The sequence below is a fragment of the Fusarium redolens genome (assembly GCF_020744475.1).
Source record: "Fusarium redolens strain MPI-CAGE-AT-0023 chromosome Unknown BKA55scaffold_3, whole genome shotgun sequence".
In the NCBI taxonomy this organism is placed as follows: Eukaryota; Fungi; Ascomycota; class Sordariomycetes; order Hypocreales; family Nectriaceae; genus Fusarium; species Fusarium redolens.
Window position 1 is genome coordinate 2,145,379 of NW_025763666.1, and position 24,834 is coordinate 2,170,212.

The 24,834-nt window shown below is 49.8% G+C and overlaps 5 protein-coding genes and 1 non-coding gene across 6 annotated transcripts; 2 read left to right on the forward strand and 4 right to left on the reverse strand.

Annotated features, from left to right (window-relative positions):
* Nucleotides 1-1,092: 1,092 nt before the first annotated feature.
* BKA55DRAFT_590667 (uncharacterized protein) lies at nucleotides 1,093-3,986 on the reverse strand (the record flags this gene model as incomplete). Its single annotated transcript, XM_046195125.1, has 4 exons — nucleotides 1,093-2,134; nucleotides 2,185-2,312; nucleotides 2,362-2,496; nucleotides 2,574-3,986. 4 exons carry the CDS (start codon nucleotides 3,984-3,986, stop codon nucleotides 1,093-1,095), a joined length of 2,718 nt encoding a protein of 905 aa, XP_046054084.1.
* A 1,629-nt stretch (nucleotides 3,987-5,615) lies between these two features.
* BKA55DRAFT_535284 (uncharacterized protein) lies at nucleotides 5,616-6,097 on the reverse strand (the record flags this gene model as incomplete). The annotated part of the gene is made up of 3 exons (XM_046189688.1): nucleotides 5,616-5,741; nucleotides 5,789-5,806; nucleotides 5,858-6,097. 3 exons carry the CDS (start codon nucleotides 6,095-6,097, stop codon nucleotides 5,616-5,618), a joined length of 384 nt encoding a protein of 127 aa, XP_046054085.1.
* A 7,536-nt stretch (nucleotides 6,098-13,633) lies between these two features.
* On the reverse strand, nucleotides 13,634-16,012 carry BKA55DRAFT_685815 (PLC-like phosphodiesterase; the record flags this gene model as incomplete). The annotated part of the gene is made up of 3 exons (XM_046198851.1): nucleotides 13,634-15,286; nucleotides 15,356-15,931; nucleotides 15,989-16,012. 3 exons carry the CDS (start codon nucleotides 16,010-16,012, stop codon nucleotides 13,634-13,636), a joined length of 2,253 nt encoding a protein of 750 aa, XP_046054086.1.
* A 1,132-nt stretch (nucleotides 16,013-17,144) lies between these two features.
* Nucleotides 17,145-17,514, forward strand: BKA55DRAFT_685816 (uncharacterized protein; the record flags this gene model as incomplete). The annotated part of the gene is made up of 2 exons (XM_046198852.1): nucleotides 17,145-17,221; nucleotides 17,313-17,514. The coding sequence occupies 2 exons, from the start codon at nucleotides 17,145-17,147 to the stop codon at nucleotides 17,512-17,514; spliced, it is 279 nt and encodes a 92-aa protein (XP_046054087.1).
* A 283-nt stretch (nucleotides 17,515-17,797) lies between these two features.
* On the reverse strand, nucleotides 17,798-17,898 carry BKA55DRAFT_t61. The gene has a single exon. It is a non-coding gene; the product is annotated as a tRNA-Ala (tRNA).
* Nucleotides 17,899-21,560: 3,662 nt separating this feature from the next.
* Nucleotides 21,561-24,829, forward strand: BKA55DRAFT_503259 (uncharacterized protein; the record flags this gene model as incomplete). The annotated part of the gene is made up of 2 exons (XM_046186993.1): nucleotides 21,561-21,967; nucleotides 22,021-24,829. The coding sequence occupies 2 exons, from the start codon at nucleotides 21,561-21,563 to the stop codon at nucleotides 24,827-24,829; spliced, it is 3,216 nt and encodes a 1,071-aa protein (XP_046054088.1).
* Nucleotides 24,830-24,834: the final 5 nt, after the last annotated feature.

A 24,834-nucleotide genomic window follows, 5' to 3' on the forward strand; every position in this document is an offset into this window, starting at 1 on the left:
CCGAGTTTTTCCGTTATTTATGCCGCAAGAACGGAATTAACTGATAGTTTCTGACGAGTTGCTCTGCTTGGATATGATGTGCTTTAAAGCTGACAGAGAATTGCTCTCCTCTTCCTCCCAGGCTCGCTCATTTTTGGTCGAGGAGTAATATCTAGTACTTGGCGATATCTCCGACTTACGTAGCTTTTGATATAGAACAACTTGACTCCAGAACCTACCCCGCCCCCCACGAGCCGGCCTGTCAAATGAATCTCCAACTTCAACCAAGAAAGGGCACATAGGGCCGAAACAGCCGGTAACCTGTGAGGCGATATTGGTGGGACAATTATTTTCCATCTGCGTGGTCCAATGGAGCTGAAGCCTCGGTGCACGGCAGACCAGTCGGCTCAGGGATTACCCCAGATTCACCCAGCTCTGAGTGGTCAGCTATTTAACCTTATCGCTGTAATGAACATGACATGGACGAAAGGAGTACCAGTTTCGTCGCTTTGCTCCTTCTATTCCAGGCACAGAACTGTTCTAGATCCTGCGCTATGCATAGAGCATGAATGCTAATCAGGCTATACTACGACTAGGTGTCTAGTAAGCGAAAATACACCACTCAGTCCAACAACACCAGCCTCTTTAGCAATGATGGGGGTGTTTGACTATGACTTTAGTCGAGAACAAAAACCACTTTGGCAATACACTAGACTTGTGGGCTTGGCAGTCAATTTCATTGTTGGTAGCATTGACTGAACTATTTGTGCTGTCATGGTTAGATGCCAGTACAGGTAGAGGACAATTACCTACTATCGTTACTTTCTTTGTCCTTTCTTGACTGAACACATCCCTAGCCAAAGTCAAATAGGACAACAGAAGCAGTCAACTACACACTCAATTAGCCCTATACCGCGTTTATAAGCCCTTCCATTTTGATGAATCCATCACCATAGATCTCTTCATCCAATGCTGGGCCCTTGCCGTTTTATGTTCCCTTTTTGCCTTCCTGCCAACTCCTTCGCTGACTTGCTATAAATGAAAACTACAAAATCACTTTTGTTGTAAATACCGCAATCCGCACACAATGGGCTTTCTAAGAAAAGGCGCTGTCTATAACGTTTTCATTGCCACGTGCCCCTCAAACCCGCCTTGGAGATCACCAAGATGTCGACACAAGCTTTCAACAAGCGGAGGCATTGCCTCACTTGCTACAGGGTAGTTTTGTCGAAAGGTGAGCCTTGCCAGAGACAAAACTGCCACGTAGTTCGACAAAGGCTCTAACTGAAGACGTAGCCCTTCTGGAGATGAAAGTGATGGAGTGCCCTGGCCGAGCTCAAGGAACATTGCCGTCTCCCTCGTCTCTGGTTCATTAAGTGACAAGAATTCTTGTCCCACCCCTTCATGGCAGTTCGCTGTTCGCTGCGAAAGCAGACCATACGCCCACAGCGTCAGACTAGCAAGGTAAACAACCATAGCGTTAAATCCTTGCAGGGTTGTTGGTATACACTCCTGTGCATGTCGGAGGACCTGTCCAGCATGCCAGGCAGCATACCGGGACTCTGGTTCAGGTAGCCAAGTGCTCTCCAATAACTGCATAGCTCTCCGGGATTCCTCCTCACCCTTCCTGCCGGTCAGCCGCTGTACGTCGTCCAACGAGACATGTATGATCATCATGAAAAAGTCTGAAAGAAGCGATAGCTCATGCTTTGGGGTCTGTGCAGACTGGAGCTGATTTGACAGCTTGCGAAGGCCCTCATAGAGCTCTTGGTAAAGAGAGCGGGCCCATTCAGGAACATCAGATCCCGGCCGGTCTGGAGCTGCGTGATGACAGTGGACGACAGCGTTACGGTAGGTCCAAATTTGTCCCCACAGCCCATGCAAAGCAGCTTTGCAGCAAAACTCTGTGTCCACCCACGTGTTCTGTTCAGTCATGACAAATTGGCAGTCTCTCACGTCGGAAAGGCGAGGGAAACCAGTAGGGGGGAAAGGTCCCTTGGCCAAGTTCAAGTCCCACCATACCTGTGAACTACTAGCTTTCCAGAGATCACGGGCCGCCGGAAGTGCAAAGTCGAGCTGGCTGTATGCTAACGTAGGTCCCTTCCACGACACGATCGATGTCTGCATATCATGGAGAAATGCACGGATGGCCAACCTGTACTCTAGTCAGTATGCTAGCGACTTCGGCATGGTAATGTAAGCAACCTTTTGTAAGATTCGATTGTTGTAAATCTTTGCCATTTCGACTCAAGTGTCTCAGAAGAGTCGCCGGCGTTGGGCGTATGTGTAGTCAAGTCTGACGTGAAGCTCATCTTCCCAGTTTTTCGAAGCAGCTATTCGGGATTAGCCTGCCAGCCGAACTCGTATTCACAATAGACTTACAGTCAAAAGCTGAGGTGCAAAGCTTTCTGCCACCTCTGTCTGACGATTGAAGCCACTCCATTGACCAGTTTCAAGGTGGAGGACAGACGCTTGAAGAAGTGTGATATCTCGCGAGGCCATGCACGAGGATTCAAGCTGTTGGCAGTCAGCAGGTGGTCTACCTTTTGCCACTATCTCTGGCTAACTATCACTACACCATGGTCCACACTTACACGTTTCCTAATGACACTTGCCGTAAGCTCATCAAGAGCAAGACCGAATTGCCATATAGCCGGAGTAGATATGTATGAAGCTCCACTTGAGACAACGGCAGAGAAAAGCTCTTGGCTAGTTGCCGAGGGATCGAAAGACGATCTATGGATAAAAGCCTCACTTCTGGGGTCTTCGCTTTTAAAGTACGTCTCGACCATATAGCGCAATAACTCAGCTGATGGAAATGTTGGTACTCGATGTGGTGTCGGATTGTTGGCGAGAACCATGGCGAACATGCTGTCGCGTAAGTAGGATGAAACAATATTGGAGCAAGACACTGAGCTCCCTGCCTGACCATTGGCCTCGGGCTCATGTAACCATACTGAACGCTGAAGGGGTGCGTCCACCGGGACAGTATCTTTACGACCTTGACGGGATGGGCGTTTTGCTCCATTGCCAGACTGAGAACTTCGTCCGGTCACATCTAAGCCTGGGATCTTGAGCGAACCAAAATCTACATCCCAAGAGAACCCAATCTCCGGAAACATGCTTTGCGTCGAGGCGAAGAACAAAGAGTCCACAGGTGAATCCTCAAGTCTGGGCGCGCCGAGAAAAGAGGTGACGGTGTAATCGACGGCAGCATCGACGGCGTGGCCATGATGAACAATAGCCGATTGGGGCAAAGCATAGGTAGCTTCACCGGCCGCAAAGACCTGGCTGTCGTTGCCGCTAGTTGAAGCAACCATTGAACTGTCCGAGGGTGACATACCAGCCTGCGACTCAGATGTCCGGTATTGGTTCCCACGTCTCACTGGCATCTGACATGTCAAACTCTTACTACGGCAGCGGCTGCACGGTTTCTGATCTTCACATTTCGCCTTGGAAGCAGCGCAATTGAGACATGCCTCAGCGGCTCGGTCGCTTCTTCTGATGAACGGGCGGTCTTTTGCGGCCCCATCTCGATCGTGGGTAGTCTCATGCCGTGTCAAGAGGTCAGCGCGATTGAAACGCTTGGGACATCGGGTGCATTGGTACGGCCGGGCATTCTCGTGCGACCTGAGGTGTCTGGTCAGGTGGTCGGCACGCTCGTAGACGCGACGGCAGATATGGCAGACGTGAGACGGCGACGAGGCGGACGCATCAGAAAGCTTTCTCTTGGCAGGTAATGTAGAGGCAGTTCTTTGGGGTGTTTCCCCTTGGTGTTGTTGCAGTGCGGGATCGAGATGCTGCTGGAAGATTTGATGCTTCGAGGGCGACGCGGGGGCCAGTGAATGCTGCAATTCATTCTGTTCCTGCTGCAAGGGTGGCTGGGCCCGTTGATTCGCATCAGCTATGGACACAGGCGCTGCGAGGGAGAAGAGGGACGACAGCAGCATGTCTGAGCCGGCGGCATCGCAAAGAATGTCGATGCCATTCTGCTCCGTGGCCGCCATTGGATTCGAAGCCGTCACCTCAGACAAAGCCAAGCCAAGCCGGGCTGTGCCGTTCTGGCCGCGGGGGGGTTAGTTAACCGGACGCGGGCTGAGAGAAGTAACCAGTCGCTTGAGCCAAGGCAGCAGGGGTTGCTGACTGACAGTTGAGGGGATCGCGAGACAATCCAATGCCGTTGTGGTTCGGAAGAGAGGGGGCGGGGGCGGGAGATGGGCGGCAAGCGTTAATGGACTCTGGTGGGGGTCGCGGCTGTCCAGCGAGTTACGGCAATTCAATTTCACCATCAGGAGCTGAGCATATCGAGTCCCACTTTCCGGAGCCGGGGCAATTCAACGGCCGGCCATAACGGAACCAATATGGAATCCAGTAGTCGGAACCGGGGCCGAGTCCGCAGTGTCTTAAACCACGTATTTAATCACATTATCACGGTGAGAGCGAATTGTTGGACAAAAAGTCAGAATAACACAACACTGGGCTTTCCACCCAGGACGACTGCATTCCTCCATCTCACTTACATGAACATGAGGTGGTTGATCAGGGGAGTTTTTTTTCGCTACCCCTTGCATCACCCTCAAACTTTGACAGCTGAAGTGACTCCCTTCGTTAAGAGTAGCAGCTGCCATCTCGCTAAGAGGATAAGCCCGTGCCAACGGGTCGGGTAGGTCAGTACGTATTGTACCTGTCAAAGGTGTCTCAGGAGCCCTCGTTGTGTCACTCAAGCCACTTGATGAAGACTTCTCTCCATTCAGCGTAAGGAAGAAAGTCCAGAACCCTAGTGTCTCAGCATCATTTTCACCTCATTGCCAAGACTAGAATTCGCTGAGATGGGTTAGTGAAGTAGGCGATCACACAATGGCGATATGTATTTTCCGTTGTCTTACAATTGCGTTAGGTCACTAACCACCCAAGGGCAGGGATACCAAAGTGAGCAATCATATATCAGTCCTTTTTCTACTTTTTACTTTGCCCAAAAAGCTAGAATATTATGAAACTACATTGATTATAAAATTTGACGATCCATTTCGCCTGGCTCTTGCTCCAGTGCCGTGTCAAATCCGTCGCGTAGCAAGATATTGACTGAGCTATGCAATTGATCCTGGTCCCCAGTCAAGGTGATCAGTAAATGATTCTCGATTATCTGATGCACCTCGTGCGGCTCCCCCCTGAGATTCAGCGAAGTGACAAGGTGGCTGATGCGAGTCACTCCCGGCATCCTGGTTGGGCTGCGCTGGCCTGTGGTAATCCCTTGATTTCAACCCGTGAGTCTTGCCCTTCCATCATATATCAATTTTAAGCAGGACTCGGAGATTGCCGTGATTCGTGCTTGATCAACACGCACGAACACGGGTTGATGAAGGTGCCCATTAAGCCAGTGGGGAGTGGCAGAAAACTGCTCTGAAGACCCGAATCATACCCCTGGGCCCTGGCATTCTAGGACATGTTCGACGACGACGTAAGAATAGGTCCGAGTGCCGCTGTGCCAATCAGAGGTCGTGGAGCCTTCCACTTCACGACATGAGCTGACTGAAGAGCTGCAACAAGTGTCACTCTTGACTTGTCGCAGATCCCTCTAGTCGGAATAGACTTTCTTGCCTATCCATACTAACGAAAAAAAGGTACTTGGGGACATCTCATGTCATGTTCAGCTGACACTTGAGATCCACAGTCCTGTGGTTCGCAGCTGGCGGGAAATGCTCAACCACATCTTGGCATTGTGCTTTTGGGCAAGTTTTAAACCAGGAGAGAGGCAGCCGAAACTGGATTAATTAGTTAAATATTCATTTGAGGTGTTCATGAAACTCACCTTAACCCTCGGATAAATCTAGTCGACACAAGGAGTACCGCAGTATCCGCAGCAGCGACCAGGAATTACCCAAACTTCTTTGCCAGCTAAGGCACAGGTAGGACATCGAGTGCCAGGGACTTTCTGAGATCTGAAGGCACTGCACAAGAACCATGGCGATTCAGTGGTTCCGCCAGCAGAGTTCGACTTTTTGATTGCAGCCTGACATTCTGGTTCAGGATGCATCGACGAGGCTGAGTTTTGATACTGGCCTCCATGGTACAGCATGGAGGGCGAGGGTATGGGTAGGATATCTTGATGTAGGGCCATAATGGAGGTCTTCTCTTACTTGAGTCGGCAGGTTGATGCAAGACAAGTAATGGTTCTGGGGGGGGCAGGTAATATAATAATAAAGATAAAGTCACGAGCACTGTATCGTAAAGCTTGGAACGGCACGAGCTGTTGAAGTTGTGGGGGTTGGATGGGATTTATGGTTTTCGAGGACTAGTAATAGTGTGTAAATGGACTGAGGAGGCCCAGGAAGACTACAAACAAGGGGTCGAAGAACAAAGTATGGGTATTGCTCAAGGACAAGACAGGTGCGCAATGCCCTGGCACCAGGATGATGCTCCCATTCATTCGATGATCAGTAGCGTGTACAACCGACCGTAGTCTTGGTGGGCATGCTGGGGCCCAGCGGTGGTGGCATCAGACCTGTCATATCGACTTACTGCGAGACTTCAAGCTGTCATTACTTGCCAGGGAGGTGCGTGGCGCCGCCCTTGAGAAGGACTGTGGGCCATATCGATGGAGGCGGGGTCTTCTTTGTTTGGATCTTTTCTTTTGGTCTGTCCCTGAACCTCAAGTTGCTGCTGGTTACAGGGACCAAATATGCACTGCATTCGGTCAGTAACCAAAAGAAGACACTGTAGAACAAAAAAGTCCAAGACAGCGTTGTTTTTCTCTGCTCCTGTATTACGGTATCTGTTCTCGTTGACAACAGTTCGCAAAAGTGACTCTTTCGACCGGGCTGAAAACCGAATTGAACTGGCAATGTGAGAGAAATGCTCTTTTTTTAGCGGGCAAGGAGATATAGACCGGGCCGGCGGTTGAGCATCTAATTGGCCACGGTATGGGGGGTGTGATGGACTGGCGTTGACAGAGAAAAGCAAAGTTGTGACTGCTCGTCTTCAAGAGGGTCACGATGACAAGGAACCCACGGTGCTGACTTGCTAACATATGAATTATGATCCAGTCGAGGGGATTTGTTCAAGCCGCTTGGCTTGGCTCTCAGGTAGGGACACCCTAGGGCATACCTGGCTGGCCTGTTAAGCTGGGCCGAGTGGACGAACAACATGAGAAGATTCGCACAGAGTCTGTGCGCTATGCAAAGGTGGTAAATCTGAAGATCCCATGGGAAATTTCCCTAAGAACGCGATCTAAGCCCCCCAGTAGCGCGCACCCACCATCAATCCACCACCACGGACCACCGACCAACCCCAGGACTTGGCGGGCACCAGGGCTCTGGAATGATGGACCCTCATTCAATTTGTAAGTTCAACTCGAAGCAACCGCACCCATCCATCGGATGCCGCGCCAGGGCCGGCTCAACGCCCACCTCCCCTTGGAAGTTGGAACGATCTCCAGCGCGTCAAGCTATCTCACCGACCAGCTGGAGCCGGCGTAAAATTGTAGAGGGGTAGGCGCGTCCACAGTTCTGCACGGATTCTTTCAAGGTATTGCTTTGTGCTCCACTTGCCTCTTCCTGTGAGAGAATCTTTAGCTTGATGGATCCTGAGCCGAAAATCATTGGGTTTGTAGGCACGCTTGGTGCCAGAGAAAACGTTCGAAAGTTTGCGTAGACTATGTGTTATTACTCCAAGTGTCAAGTCGAGAAGCGTCTTGGCAAGAAGGTTTGGTCCTCAGCTATACGAGTTGTTCGTCGCCATATGCGTGCCATATAAATCTCACGTCATGGTCTCGGCTCGTGCACGCTCGTAGACAAGCCGAGCCAAACAGAGGGCGGACCATTAGTTGGGGTCTTGACAGACCGGCGTGAGATGTAGTGAAGAGTAACAGGGGCAGTGGGGTTCACGAACCTGCGGATAATCCAGGTCCAGGTCCCTTAATTAGTCTCAGGCTCAGTCTTCCAAGAAGCAACAGAACCCATAGTAGGATTCGACATTTCAGGATACCAATCCAATCAATCATCCTTGATGCTTGTCGAGGAGGTTGTTGTCGAGGTGGATGGTTTCTCCTTCTCTTGAAGACGAGATGGATGGGAAGGCTGATGTTGCGATTGGCCAGTTGCCTACCAGGTTTGGTCTTGCCCTGCCTTGTCCTGCATTGCATACTGTAGGTTGGATCTGATCGGCATCTGAGCCGCCAAGTGCCGCTGCGTGCCTGCCAACCAGCCATAGATATGGTTACAGTACAGATGGGAGCTGCTTATCTCGGCTGTTTGTTCGGCAGGTATGTACCTCATCATACCTCACTTGGAGCTGAAGAAGTTTGTGCAGATTCGGAGTCTATTTATGGTTTTTGAAAGGTAAGGCTGCAGTTCTTACTGATCTATCACTCTTCGAATAGGTGAAATACGACATGCCTTAAACATATCATCCTGCAGCAAGCCCACCTAGTCGAAGATCTCCCTTCTTGTCCAACGAAGGCTCACTGAGTGTAAGTCACCCAGCGCTGGTCTCATGGCTCCTAAGAAAATAGTATAAATGCGAGAAATGTTCCAAGTACAGAATACCGTAGCTACTATCCACGAGTAGTGTTCATGAAAAAGCACCCCAGTGGCTTTTGGCTCATGCAGTTCTTAAGAAGCTCTAGAACCCTTCCAGTGACATACCAATATCGTGGTCCTGTCATCGTTGGTGTGAGCGGCCCCCCACTACACACAGCCATTATTACTAAGTTGGGCTAGCCTATGTAAACTCAGCTTCATGTCACGGCTGGTATTCAACGCATTGACTCAAACGATGGCCCTAAGCACACAGTTTGGGTTTTTCACGACTCATGAATGAGCAAGGCTTCCTTGGGAGAAAGAAAGGGAATGTCGGATATTTCCTACCTCCTAGGTACCTATGTTAACAGCTCAAGGACGGCACCCATAAACTGTTGAGTTTGTGCACGGTGCTGGCGGGTTATTATGGCAGGGGTGACCTTGAAAACTGCGCAGTCAAAGATGCATCTCCCCCTGCTTGCTGCAGCCCCTCGTCTTCAGCATCTAACTTGACCCCTCCTCCAATCGTCCTCGATTGAGAATCGATCTCATCTCGGCTTCTCTAATCTTGAACTCAAACTCAATTTTAGTATGAGATCTCCATTCTCCATTCCTTGCCCTGTGCTGATTTGGCTATTCCCGTTGGTAACGCACAGGTACCGATTTTCGTAACAGTGAGCGGCATTGCCCTCGCTAACCGAGCTGAGGATGCTACCTTTGAAGATAATCAAGCCATTCACCAAGTCACAAGTTGTGCTCGAACGATAGTTCCAGCGGGGAATTGCTTTTTAATAGACCAGCAGCCTCGGCGCTGACACCATTAACGGTTACATAGATTATAGAGTAAAATCCTTACCCTACAATGCACCAACGGTATATTCAAAATGTTTTAATTTCTCAACCTCCACCAAGATACCCCAAGCTATGTAAGGTGTTTATCAAAACACTTCTCGTTGGCTACGATCGCCGTAGTACCCCCAGGCAAGCCACGATCGATTCGCTTCCAAGGGGGGTGGGATGAAAAGTATATTGGCTTTCGCGGTGAAATTCAGTTGCGTTCGTTTCTTCTTTTCAGTGCTTTTCTTTTTACCTGTCCTGTTTTCTATGGTTCGCTTCCTTTCTTATGCCTATGAGTCCCTTAATGGCCGGGCCGCAGTCACCTCGACACGACTTATTAGCATGGGTTATCTCCCATGACGTCGGCCCGCGAGAGACCAAACAATTGGCGTATTCGAAACAAAATCTACAGACATACGCAGCTGCATGCGCCACTTCCGGAGTCGATCGATCTCCATAAGAACTGATACCTGTTCACCTCTCTTGGGCCTGATTTAGAACATCCAGACAAGATCAGTAATCAACAAAACTATAGCTTAAACCATACTCTGAATGCCAAAAACGCCGGACTTGGTGTTATACATCGGTTTTCCGCTGGTCGCTTTTCCAAACGACTCACCGCCAGAGACTTGACAGATTTAGGAGCTGATCTCCGACCCAGCTGAAAAGTACTAAATATTAGGTCTCTCAACGTCCGTCCGGGCTTCTACTGGGTAAGCTTTGCGCGTATAGCGTATAACAGCCGAATCACACTTTACTTTTGCTTTATCCACCAACGCTATCAGCTGGATAGATGCATGCATGGTCTTGATGCGGATAGCTAAATTGCAAGATTGTATACAATATCCTACCTCCTTACCTACCTTGCCTTAGCTTTCAACTTCATGTTGCTTTTTCCTTCTCCACTCCTCGTGTCTACACCTCGGCCCTTCACCAATCAGTGCGAAAATGACCAGTCTTTAATGGAGGGATATCGTTTCCGACAGATGTGCCCAGCCAGCCGCAAACCTGTCATGACAGGTTCTCCTTTACGAACCCCTTCAATCGAGCCTGAGCAATTTTTACTACCGCGGCATTCTGCAAGTGTCCTAGTTGGTTGGCATTCATTACAGTCATCCGCTGTACAACATTGAGCAGTGTATTATTGCAAAAATAGAATAAAATAAAACAAAATGCCTACTGTAAGCGTTTGTGATACGCCTTGGGGGGGGGTACACGAGATGAAACTGTCTTACACCGAAATCCACCGATTTACCAAACTTCAGTCTCGTGTTTTCTTCCCCTGGACACGGAAGTGGCTTTCAGCCTGTGCATCTTCACTCCGTTTAAGGATGCACCTGGACTGGTCGTTGACCCACTCCAACCTCCTGATCTTCAAGGCTTAGTTAGGTGCGTCAGTTAGATTTGGCCAACATAGCAAACCTAAGCTGGGCAAATTCGTCATTTTTTGTCAAGATAATCCAACAATAAGGCTTCGTAACGACTCCACAGTAGCCACAGGGCGGTCTTATCACGGGACGGTTGAGACTGCAGCCACAAATCAGCATCAAAAGCTAGCATCTCCCTTGAATGCCACAGCTAGACCCGTAAACCTCTTCTCTGGCTGAGACAGGCCCGTTGAACCTCGCATGATTCCACCCAACTCATATAGCGTGCTGTATTGCAGAAAGGGATACGCCTCAGCCACGATATGGAAAGTTCAAGTACTTGATATGAGGGAGCGTGTACCAAGCTCTCCTACCGATCCTGAAGTATTAAGTGTGGATCTTGTTGCCCTATATCCTCTAATGGCTACGAAGTGCACACATGTGTAGCACTGAACGAAGAACATAACAAAAGACCTACGCACTGACAATTGATCGCGATTGCAACTAGTAGGACAATGTCCGAAATATCAAAGGATCCGCAACGACACACGGAAACCATGATCGACCGCATTTTGCTGCTCAATGACGGGCCCATGACTCTTATCAACAACCGAACAACTTGGAATGTCGGTAGGCCCGGGCTCTGTCGCCTGTGTCACTCGACTGAGGTCTTTTTGTCCGGAGATCAACTTCTGCGACTGCGAGCAAAGGCCACGGCGCAACTCTCACTCGACAGCTGAGAAGAAACCTGTGTAGTCCGAGTCAAGCCTAGTTTGCGATAGACAAACCCGGCCACGGCGCAACAAGATGCATAGAACCACGGTATATGCTGTGCGAGCATTTAGGCTAGTGACAGGTAGCACCCTGTGCATCATGCCCATCATGCCTCTCTGCCACACCAACACCTTGCAGCCTGGTCGCATCTAGCCGCGGCGACTATCGATCTCGTCCCCCTGGCCTGCATATGGCTATCTCTGCTCAACTCACCTCCAAATGGGCTAGACTAGTACCTCTTCTTGTGCCCGAACGGAATTTCCGTCCTCTGCAGCCCTTCAGGATATTAGATTGAAAGGTATGCAAGTTGAACCATAACCATAAGGCAATATTTGCATAATCTACTGCCATCAGACGCCCAGAACAAAATTACTCGTTAATCTACGCATGTAGCGAGAGTGCGAGCGTCCACCCCTCAGAGCAACCATTATCACCATCGTCAAAACTATGGTCTCGAAGTTCTTCAAGCTGGTTAACGTTTAGTACTCATGAAAAACTGGCTATCCTTTGCAGCTACATAGAGACCACTATACGAGTCAGGCTCAGTCCCATACTTTATCCTATCTGAACGATCAGTAAGGTCCTCCGACTGCGCTAAGGTTTCCAAGAACAACAAGGGAGGGGCGCAGGGTTAACACCAGCGCTTGTTAAGGATGAGCAGTATCATTACTTTCTTTACAGCCATGTACTGTTCGCAACTGACCATATCGGCCCATCGATACTGGTCAATGAACGACTTGGTCATGCGTATTTTCTTGCGAGGTCAGAATGCCTAGGTAGTCTAGGATGCTGAATCCACAGTGCTCAATCAGAAAGTTCCCAAAGACGTTTTGACTATTGCACATCAGCTAACTGCGAACGTGCTCTTCTCTGGAGAGCTGAACGAGCATTGTTCACCTAAAGCAAATATCGTTCAATTCATGGTTTGTGGGTGTGTAGTGTTCTCGCAACGTGTATGCAGCAGATTACTAGTTATACATGATAAGTGCCGCCACGCTGGCAAACCAAGCTCCTAACCAGGTGTCGTGCGTTCTTCATGCAGGCAATGTCACTCGAGGCTGCAATGATTCCGAAAGAGCTATGCAGGTAACTTGGCCCGTGTCTGAGCATTATTATACGGGTGAGTAAAGACTTCCCGCGACTGACAGATAGCCAGATGAGCAATGTCGAGGTGAATCAGCACTGACTACGACAAAGGGCGGAGGGTGAGGGCAAAGGAAAATGGCACAAAACATTCATTGTTCCTGGGTATCCCAAAACTCCTGTCTAAATCTAACCAAAATCCCTGCTATACCATGATCAATCCAATGAAACACTACCCACTGAAAACAAAACGGGCGCCAATTACTCAACCCCCCTCCAGGATGAGAGCTCATCCGCGTACACGACTTGACCAAGATTTGACACATTTTCAGAAAGGCCGAAAGTGTCCAAGAGAGACTTATAGAGGCTAGACCTCAGGATGACGAAATGAGATATGCTGGCAGCCATGAAGACCTACGGTTAGTCAGTGTGTGACGCGGGTGACTGTAGAGGTTATCGCAGTGCTATGCAGCATGGACAAAGCACGATCACAGCAGGAAGTTGCCACAGTACACGAGTACTACCCTTGGTATCTGAGGTACAGCATCCTTCGCAAGGATAAACTATACGATCGATCAAACCAGGGTCTTCTCAATTTTAACCAGCAGCTTCCCCCCCGGTACAGCGCGGGGCTTCGAGTCCATGAGTCGGATGAATCGATAGCCTGGTCGCAGGCGGTCTAGGCGAATGCAAGCCCAGGCAAGCAGTGGCGAGCTGCCAAGCTTGGTTGAATCGTCCTCGACCTTGAACCTAGGGAGTTGATCGAATTAGTGTGATATAAAGCAAGAGTTGCCGACCAACAAGCTTTGCGTCCCGCCCCGGCCGCCAGCTAGCGGACCTCAAGGATTTTGAGGTGAATGACACGAGTCACCATCACGGCGCACAATAATTACCATGTCAGTCTGGGCAGGGTAAGAAACGACAAACAGCAACCCGACGATCAAATATTATTAACCGGATTTGGTTCTATGATCTGCACCTCGCTCAGACCGAACTGGGGGTCTGTGTCCTCTGGCACAGCGTGTCTTGGAGAGCAGCTGATCCTTGATATCCAAGGAAGCCGGTAGGTTATTGCTATTACGATGGGACAGAAAGGAGCTCACCGCCATAGTGCAAGCTCTTTGACCGCATAAGGCTTACTGCAATGTTTCCACGGCACACCTGCGATTGGCAAGACACAGGAGACGGTCCGGGAGCAGGGGGTGGGAGGGTGGGATACTGATACTTTACTGAATTGAAAACATTGTTCACTAACCTGATGAAACTGAGCTCTTCGACCACCTTGGGAATGTTCAAGAACTGGAGGATCGAGCCGTGGGGGCCGAAATCGGGATGATCCGTCTTACCAACGTCCGTTTTGTCTTTGTACTTGTGTTCCTGCATATATGCGTCACGTTCAGCGTCGGTTGGCTTGTCGACATGCAGCTCTGCCTTTATCAGCGGCCGAAGGGTGCTGGCGGAGCGACTGGCGTCCGTTGCGTCGCCAGCTTGGATCGGAATGTGTTGTCCAGCAAAAACTATGATTCTTAGGTTCATCGTACGACCTGGTGTGGCCTCGCCCTGGGTCTCTGCAGACTTGTTTGAACTCTGATAACCCTCAGGTTTTAGGACCCAGCCCTTCTCATCTGCAAACATGCCTTCGTTCAGCATCATGCCTTCATCCAGATATTGCCAATTCATGGCGACCATCTGAACACCGCCACGCCAGAAGAGACTTGGATCCGGATTTGAGCTGTCAAACCTTCGACCAGCGGGAAACGCGCGCATGAAGTATCCCTTGTTATGGGTAAACATGTCGCGGTGCTGCTTCTGGTGAAGTTCTAGGATACGATTCTCGCTGATGGAAAAAATATGGGCAGGAATTTTTGCTTCCTTAGTCGCAAGACCCTTGTAGTGCTGACTGCGTGTGTACACGGCCAGTTTGCCAAGATTCTCACAGATCCTGACCTTGGAGCTGGTGCTCTTCTCGTGTGAGGGAAATGTACTGTTAGAGCCTGTCAGGGATGGTCCTGTGGACTGCGATGGATGCTCATCCTCAGACCCTGATGCATCCTCGTCGTGTGCGTAAATAGCGGGCAGATCCATAGTGCTGGGCGGCACCACGATCTTTGCAGGAGCCTTCTTGACCTTTACGAGAATCCTTTTTCGCAGCTCTCCTAACTTCGGGAGTTGCAATCTAGGGCCAGTATCATCGAATGCTTTATCCACAAGCATGTCGCCCCATTCCTCCTTCATGATTTTGACCATGACCTCTTGCTGGTCCTCGTCGGCGTGTACCTCTAAGCTGACAATAATGGGAAGGTCGTTATCAACGAAGGCAGACTCGCCAACGGCTCTGCACACCTCTCGAAACCCACACGGCGCCGTTAGGGTCCATCCATGAGTCACAATTGGCTCGTCTTTGGGAAATGACTGCCTTGTACGTGGTGAAAGAGGTTTAGCAACGTCAAGACGGTCTCCGGATTCTCGGGTTTCGAGCGTAACTTGATTCAAGCTCGATCGTGGGGAAGAATTTCGGCTTCCTAGGCTGGTACTGCGGGATCGATTGGCAGTTTTGTCACCAAGATAGCCTTCAACTTTGTCGATCACTGTGGTAGCGACATTGGGAAACGATTCACCTGAGAGTCCACGCTTGTGGTCAATCTTGGTGGCTCTCCCTCTTGTTGTTGGAATAATTGTATCCCCATTCCACACATCAATCTCGATACAACGGCATCCTCGGAGAAGGACCTATTGGCAACCAATGTCAGCTCAAGCCATGTTCAAAAGCGCTCGTAGGTTTCCGTCGAAAAGACGTACTGTTCTGTATGCTTCGGGAGAGCTTCTGCTCAGTGAAGCCAGTTGATTCCCAACCAGATAGGTGTTGTGACTGCTGCTAATGAAGTAATTTGTGAGAGGCTTCGAGAGATCCTTTTCAGGCAAGGGCCCAGTGGCCTCCCATGAGAAGTCGGTGACCCAGGTGTATTTGAAATCTCCCAAGGAATAATCCTCCTTAGCTAGTTCGCTGACGGCGCTCTCGCTCTCGCCCTGGACAGTTCGTAAGAACTCAGCAAACTTGGCCTTGGATAGTCGCGGTTCTGAACCTCGCAGGTCATGGTATGTACGATCGAGGGCCTCGTGCATCTCAGTAGTAATATGAATGTCCGGTATGTCGGGAATTGGCGCTTGCTGGTCAGAACTCCGACTGGAGCATTCGTCAATCGGCGGTTGTTTCTGCGCTGGAGGCTGTTCCCAACCATACATGGGAGCTGGTGATGCGGCGGTGGTGAATCGAACCATTCCTTTGAGAGCGCCGATGGCTTGGAAGTTGGAGTTGCCAAAGATGGACATAGTTCGCGCGCGACGAGGTTTGTCGTCCTTTGCGCTACGGCGCCGCTGGAGTCTAATGTTAGTGGTCGCGATCAAGAAAGTTGAGATGCTGATATGGCTCACTATAAGGCCACAGAAGAGCGACATGGTGACGAGCTATAGTTCCCAGGGGCGAGTTGGGGTTTGAAGCTGGCGATGTCGGCGATGGTTATATGGCAGAAACCATTGGAGCGAAGGGCTGCCCGGTTGGTCTAACCAAGCATGAGAAAATTGCAAGCTCGGAATCTTTTGCTTCGCAGTTGAGAATCGGTACCTTGAATCCGGTCTTGAGAGAAGACGTCCTTGAATTGAGCGTTGGAAGTAAGATGTGTTTGAAAGAAGGAGAAGCAAGGCGACAAAATGGATGGATTGGATGTCAGCACGCCCGTCTGATAGGCGATAAATTACGGCGGTCTCCCCGGTTCAGAGCCAAGCTAGCAGCCGAGTCCAGGTCTCACTAGCGTGCTGCAGCACAGCCCTAGGGGATGGGTCGAGCAGGGGGACGGCTGAAAGAAGAATGGATACTGAGTCCCAAGGCTGGGAAAGATTGGACCATGGAGGCTTGGGGGCGAAGAGATGATTGGAGAGACCGTAGTTGACTGTCTGGATAAAGCAGGGCAATCAAGCAGCATCACGGCCACGGCTCTTGTGTCCCCGAAGACTGAGGGTGACTGCGTGAAAACGAGAGCGACGGCATGATGGAATGGGGGCTGTGCTGTGCTGTGCTGCGCTGCACTGCGATGTGTTGCTGTGTGCTGTATTGCATCAATGGTCAGCCCTGCTATTCTTCAGATTAACAGGCGTCTCATGCCAAGTGATTGATCTGTTAAAGTAGCGCATTAATAATATCTATTCTCTGCCAGCCCAAGCATAAAACATTCCGAACTTGAGTCCAAGCATTAGGATGGGATTCAACGCCCAGGCCAAGGTCCGTTGAACGGCTCCGGGACGGTGCGGGTGGGGCCGGTGTGGGGCACAGTCGGCCGAAGCATCATTGACTAAGCTGTGAGGTCATACCTTGGTCACATTCAAATGATGGCGTAATTCACATCCCAAGGTATAACCTATTCGAAGACTTCAGCAATTGGAGAAGTCGTCTACAAAGACCGGTGGGCTTTTATCAATAACTTCAAAGCCAAACATCTCATACTCTGCAAAGCCGTATTGAAACCAAACACTCTTGACCAAACTGGTGAGACTTGAGTTCATATACACCCACCAGTACTGTATCTTCGGCATCATGAGCTTCAGCAACGAATACGAGGAACAAGTACGAGCATGGGGGTTTGAGCGCGTTTTCACCTGGAGTGATTCGCCGTAAGTCTTCTTTAACACTACGACTGCCTTTGGAGATCAGGATGCCTGCACAGTCTCTGCACGTCACATATCCTCTCTGACATGGTTGTAGAAGCACTCACTATCCACCACACTCGCACGCCGCTCTTACAACTCATCTGATCATCGAGGGCTCGATAACTCTTTGGTATCCTCAAGAAGAGGACAGCCAGAAGCAGGTATATGGGATTGGGTCACGTATTGACGTAGATGCAGGAAGGGTTCATGAGGTCCTGGTCGGTGGAAGTGGATGCACCATGGTTATAGGTGAATGAGAGAAAGATTTACAGTCACGCTTTTGTACTGAGTTCTCAGACTTGATTTCGGAAACAAGGCCATTGAGTTCATGGTTGAGGGTGGCTATGCCTTCGCATAATACATTGGAGGATAGCAATGTCTGAGGCTCAACAGATATCTTACACTCGTTCAAGTAGTGTACACGTTATGAACACACGGGAAATGTTACCGTCTCAGTGTGCCATCCGCTGAGAGCTCTGAAAGCAATTCGAGTGTTTGAACAGCAAAAAGAATGAGAGGGTAGAACCTGACTACCATCGTTGGACGAACAGGGAATCGAACCCTGGACCACTCCCAGATGAAAGGGTTGATGAGCAACGAAGTCATGCTAAGGGAGTATTATACCACTAAACCATTCGCCCGAAACTGTCGAGTTACGGTTTCAAAGGAGCTGATATTAGCGCTTGGCAGAGTGGACCTTGCAAAGTTCCATTGTAGGCGGAAGAACATTTGGTGCCAGTTGGATACCTCCGATGTAGGGCACATACCTTATTGCGAGCCTGTGAATCGGTTCGGTAAGAGGTATTGCGAAAGACAGAACTGCCCTGGGTCCCGTCTTTGCATCCTTGAGAAGACAATCGCTGTGGGGAACCTCAAGAAGTGAAGAGGTTGGGTATGCATGTGAAAAACATTTGAGAGTTTGCTGACACGAATGTCACGTCGTGGGGTGTTGGATATATCTGAAAAGGCGGGCCAATGGCACACCGCATGTGAATGGGTGGATGAAGTCTCATGTCGATCCCGGAGAATTTGATGATACGAGTTCGCGATTCCCATGTGGGTTTATCCTGCAAACATCCTGCACTAGGAGTCTATGACTTGGCTTGATGATGTGATAATTGCGTTTTGTGTTGACTCCAATCTGTCAGCATGCCATCAAGTGTCTGAGAGCCATGGTTTGAGAACGCAGTCGAGGGAGTTAGCTGAGCAACATGGACGAAACGGTCAACACGAGTTGGAAGCAAAAGACCGTGATCAGACAAGTTCGCTTGTCACCTTGGATGTTAAATGAACCCATGTCGAATACCCAGAATGGGACCCTGCTTATCTCCGCTTGACCTGTCGGCCGATGAATGGATCCGATCCTTTATTAGGCTTGACCTTGAGCCGTAGCATTTCCCCACACTCAAGAGTCTCATTTCGTGTAACATCATCCGGAGTATATTGCTATATCGAAGATTCGAAGTCAAGAGGTCGGGCGCCATGTGGAAAATGGTTATGATGAGGCTAGCTCTAGTTAATTGAACTGCCACAATGGGAAAGGCGACACCAAGCAATTCTATAGACTATATCTTGGTTTATCTTCAATGGCGGTCAGTCTTATCTGTAGAATGCTCATAGCAAGGTGGCCAAGATGACCAAGGTTGTTGTCGAATGTCTAGATCTCACCTTGTACGCAAATCTGTGAGGGGTTGGGACGAGGCCTCGTAATACATGCAATGCACGTTAGGATTTCTAAACTCTCGGCGGTATATGTCGGTTATGAAAGTCTGTTTATCTCCATTCATGTCTATGTTGACATAAGTCTCCAGATAACTGGCAGTGTGAGTTAACTAGCGCGCTCAACAAGAGGGGAGGCTCAAAGACTATTTGGCTTATGTGTGAGTAATTGGCTGGCGAGGCGTAGTGAGCATGGCGAGCGCGTGTGTGGCTGTACGCGTGGTTAAACAACAGAGTTTGGTAACTTCTTAACCATGACCAAGTTTTGGACTTGAATGGAACAAGTATCAAAAAGCCTTGATTTGAGTGATAATACTACCATTGTATGAATAGAATACCTGGGTACCTATAGTAAGTGGACGGTGTCGGTCTGACTTGGGTCTAGTCGGTTTATGTTTGGGGGGGTCCAGAGCTTTTTTGTTCTCTACAAGGTAAGTTGTCTGCTAGCCTTTTAGGTTACCTGAGGTACATAATTGAACTAACTGAATATCGTATGTTGAATGATGGGTCCCATTTGAAACACTCCGGTAGAGGCGGTAGGTGCATTGAGTTGTGTTGTGCTATGCGGGCTGCTTTTGGTTTTGGTGGAGCATTGTTATTCAACATGATGAGATGACGGCATGGGGAAATCATGATGCAGCCATATCGTATCGCATCGTATCGTGTTGGATGTAAGTCATGGTATTCGTCGGTCATCATTCTACAACATGCCGACTCCGATGATACAGCACCAGCATCGCATCGTATCCACGGGGAGAGCGCTCGGGCGGCTTGCGTGTTTCGTTTCATGGTCTTCTGGAGCTGACAATGACAAGTGCAGCCGAGTTGGGTCGAGTCAAGAATAGATGATGTCCATGGCACTTGATCTGTTACGCTGCAGCTCAGCCCCTAGTTGGACAGCATCATGTCAGCTCTTGATTGGGTTGCCTCAGTCGTCATGCAGTTTGAGCAAGACGAGACAAAAGAAACAGGTTCAGAAAAGAGGCTTGAGGTTCTGAGAGAGAGGCCGACAGGGGGTGTGAGTGAATGATCCCTAACTTTGCAAACAGCCCTCAGGCTTGTACTGTAATAAGAAAAAGCGGTGCTGCCTGTTATATGGTGGGCTTTATTAGTTAATATCGATGAAAGCTATGAATGAATCCATGTTTGGCAGGATTGTCTATGAGACAGATACAACAAAGGAGCTGGCGGAAGTCGTCTAAGATGATGATTTACACAAGCATAATTTCGCGGATCATCATAGTGTGTGAAAATCCAAGACCTGATCGACCTGCCATCCCAAAATGACACCACATCCATGTTCACTTCGCTTGTTGAGGCTGCCAGGCTGCATAATTGTAACTCAATTCTCGTAATCACTCCATATGTGGTTGTTGGAAAGGGTTGGTCGAGTTCAAGGTAGAGTAATGGTTCGAAGCCCATGGAAGAAACCTAATTATACCTATTACTACTACTTACTTAGGTAGATAACCTCGGATGATCGCTGAATAAGACTCGCTAAAGTCAGCCTCCAACGCATAAATTGTGAGATGACTTGTTGTTATCTCCAGGCTTTAGAGATGCATTGAAACCTTGGCGCCTCTGAATCGAGGACATTTTTCCGAAGTCAATTGCCCACCCAACCTGTTGATTGGCTGTTGGGCGGTTGCCGAAACGTGCAATCCAGTCCAATCGTATTGGGATCGGAAGTATCGATGGAGGTGCCTTGGCTAGTGCTACCTACCTGCCTTAGTTCGTTCCCTTTGGTTCCTTGGTGTCCTTTTGGTGTCCTTAGGTGTTCTGCTAGGACTGCTAACCTCCAAGCTCTCCAAGCTCCACTCTCTACCCGTCATATCATAGCTCCTCGACCTTAGCTCCTCTCCAACATGGAAACTCAGAGTTCGTCTATTCCGGAGTGACATGGACGCGCAACTCCTCTTTTCTTGCATGTGTCCCCTCAGTGAATTACTCTTTTCATCACATCACATCAGCGCTATTCTCCGCTCTGCTCCTCTAAGGCTGTGGCTGCTTCATTCTTGCTTGGCTTGTGCTTTGCTGTTTGATGCGAGCGTCTCGTCTCGCCTCGTCCGCTCCCTGTCCAGTTTGGTTTGGTTTGGTTCTGGTCTCACCCCTCCCATGGATCTCATACCTCACCTTAACAACCAGGTTCTCCTTGTCTCTGCCCGGGAGTTCCCCTCATACGACGTCAACTTTCAAATCAACTCCGCCAAAAATGCCATGGATCTTTAAACTCGACTCCACCTCCCCTCTCTCTCGCTCTCTCTTATTCTCCTCATCTCTCATATTACCGAGCCTCTTTCTCATTCTCGATCCTCTTTGTGCCTCATAGACTAAACAATCAACCAACTTTACGAATATATACTCCTTCATCCTGCATACCGCGAAGCTTCAGCTTCAATTTCATACTTCCTCACGGCTGAATAGAAAGACGGGATAATTCGTGTTTGACGGCATGGAGGCGTTTATGTGCCAGTGAACGGTTGTTTCTGCTTGTTGAGGGAGCTCACAAGCTCTCTTCCGAGCATCCAACCTCCTCTCCTTCCGATATCATCTCACGAGTCAGGAGTTGAACCAGTTTGGCCCAATGGGCAATGAACAATCCTCCGAAACCCCTCGCGGGCATCGGAAACTATCCAAGCCACCTCACTGCAGCCAGGCATCTGCAGCTGGTCTGCCATACACTGCTACTGCTGTGACACCCCATCGGGAGCACTTCTCCAACTCGTATCTGGTCGGATCGCTGCCGCTTGCTCCCAATAAGGTTTCCTCGACAAGAAGAGTGGCGCCTGGGCTCGGTATAGCCGTTCCAGCTGGTGACGCTCCCAGTCCTATACAATCCCCTACATGTAGAGACCCCAGGCGCGATTTGAAATCGCGTACGCGGTCTATCCAGTCAGAGCAGTCTCCCATACTGCCAGCTTTCGTCGAGACCTCCAGGGCCAGCTCTATTGCTCAGGATAGCGGCTACCGCACACTGGCGCGCGCTGAAAGGTTTGTGCAACATGTCTCCATGTCGATAAATAAAGCTAACTGCCTGGAAATAGCATGCCTGTTGCAGTGCGGCGTGGCTCTACAAGCTACGATACGAGAGTTGCCGAGGCCAAAACCCTTCTCAATGCAAAGGAGAAGCTCCCAAGCGAGCCCATTATCTCCAAAACCAATAATCATTCTGATGAGACAAATCAGGATGTGACGGATGATACCAACAACGTCAATCAATCTGCAGGTCCGTCCATTAGCAGAACAAATTCAGACGTGTCTCTTTACATGCCAATGCGCCGCCGCTCGGTCGTTCAAACTCCGGGTGTAGCAACCAGAGCTCATCATTCCAACCCTCCAGTCTCAGCCAAGTCGAGTTTCCGCAAGAGTCTCCCAGCTACACCCTCTCAGTCTAGGCACAATTCGATAGAATCTGGTATGGCGAGACGCATGTCGATGCCTACAACAATCCCTTCTCAGGCGCAATCCCCGGACCGAGCCGTAACGCCAGTCGAAGCTGACTATAAACAGCTAGGTGGCATGAAGTTTGGATCCTTACGCATCACAAACGGGGCCCCCGGAACTTCTCCAATGCCCGAAGATGACGTCAAACAGAAAGGGGCTTCTGAGTCGGCACTAGCAATCCCTCGTGCGGAATACTTTGATGAGCAAGCCAAGAACCCACTCAGTTTGATGAATCAGGGCTCGACTATGACAGGGGCCAATGAGCTTATGACGGATGAGAAAGCACTTACTGCTCGAGTCACAAGCTGTGTTGCCCAGTATTCGAGCGATGCAGAAAAATCTAGAACAGGCGATGGCGGAATGTCTGGGAACGGGAATGCTGTCTCATTTCCGGTTGCTGAGGTTTTGGACGTAAGAGAAGATCCAAATGCAAAGCCCGACCCCAAGAAAATGCAACTTGGACTTGAAAACAAAATGCTTAAAGGATTGTCAAGATCTGATAGCGGCTTCATCCCAAGTCCTTCGTCTGAGAAAACTCATCGGTCCGCGTCCCGAGTCGACAGCGGTTACAGTTCCAATGTCTCTCTCCGATCATTGCCCAGCCTGAGATCCGGTGTCACGGACAAGAATACAATGGCCTCCGAAAAGCTTGACGTGGACATGTCCGGGATGTGTTCACCCTCGGATTCAAATTCCGCCCGTACTTCTTCCTCAGTACCTTCTCAGACACGTAACCGGCTGCCTATCCACCTTGAGGTTCCGTTGTCATCGACAGATGATGATACCTCTTCAACTTGTCTAACAAGCCCCTCGAGTCCTGCCAGTCGTCCATTCTCGCCATTTGCTCGCGGTAGCCGCATGCGTCTCTCTTCGTTGAAATCAAACAGAAGTTTCGAGCCGCGAGTGTCGAACACCACGACAGCACCAATCGTTCTTTCTAAGGGAGACTTTCAGGAACAGCTACCTTCGCCCACCGCAGATGTTAGTCGTGGTGGTAGTAAGATATACAGATTCCTAAATGGCTCCCGCAAGAAGGGGTCCCTGAAGAAAGGGGAAGTGACTACCGTCGAACAGGACGTCACTGCCAATCCTTTAGGGCTCAAGGCAGGCCCTGTACCTAAACTTCACCGACCTTCACTTCGAAAGGAGCCGAGTAAGGACACTCTGCATACTATTATGAGTGTTGGAAGCCAGGATGCGTTCGGTAGTACAAGACGTGGGAAGGAGCAGGTAGCGCGAGGTGTCAAGAAGACTGCTGGCAAAAAGATGTCTCGACGTCAATCGTGGCGCCAATCCATTGCTCAAATATTTGGTTCTCGAAGCGCAGACGCCAGCCCTGCCTTGAGTTCCAAGCCTGAGCCTGAGCCCAAGTCCACACCAAGGCGCCCATCAACTGCTATGGAGCTTACTTCTCGTTCTTTTAATGCGGCTCCCAGCCCTAGAGCTGTGAGCTCATGGTCATCCCGTCCAGCACCAAGAAAAGCTGCTAGCGGCTCTGGCAACTTAGCTTCACAGACCCGAAAGACGGGCAATAAGTCGAGAATACAGGAGAGTCGTGACAAGCCAGAGCTGGCCCATCTTCGCACGAATGTTTCCGCACCTAACTTGTCAGCGAACCGTCGATTATCCCTCAGCCCATCTGCGCTTGAAATGGATCAGACGCTGCGAACAAAGACTTCACCGCCGGTGAGTATGCAGAATCGAGGCAGTAAACCTCCCAGAGCAAAGTCACAGGCGCAAAATCGAGCCATGAGACCTTCTTTCCCTATTAACTCCCGTCAAAGCGCTAGTCGTCGACTCTCTTTACCCCAAGATTATGGTCGAATGACACCGCACAGCCGTCAGATCTCACATGGCCGCACCGAGTCACGTAACTCAAGTCGAGGCATGGCCATGAGTCCTACCGCGGGTTTAAGCTCCCAGCAAGTTAATGCTGCTCAACACTCCAGGGTTTTGTCCTACTCAAGTAATGGTACGCAGCAGAGTGGTCCTGCTGCCCAACAAGTCAAGCATCACCGCCGAGTATCGGCACCAGCGCAGCCGCGCTCTCGGAGCAGCACTACACTTATACAGATACAACAACAGCAGATGCATCAGCAACAGGTGCTACAGCAACATCAACAACGACGACCTCGAACATCTCTCCAATCATGGGCTCCGATGGATATGCATAGTCTCAATCAGCAGCTGCAGCAGAACTACATGATGCAGAATCAAGCGCTTGTCTATGGTACGCCGAACATGGTTCAACAATACCCTAACATCTACGTTACAAGCCCGGTCCCAAATCATCCAGTGCATGGTACACAGGGTTCCCAGGGTGGGGTGTACGTTCAAGATCCTCCTTTCCGGGTCCTCCATAGCTACAACTCCCCAGCGTATCGAAATGTTCCTATCTGGAGCCAGTAGCTGAG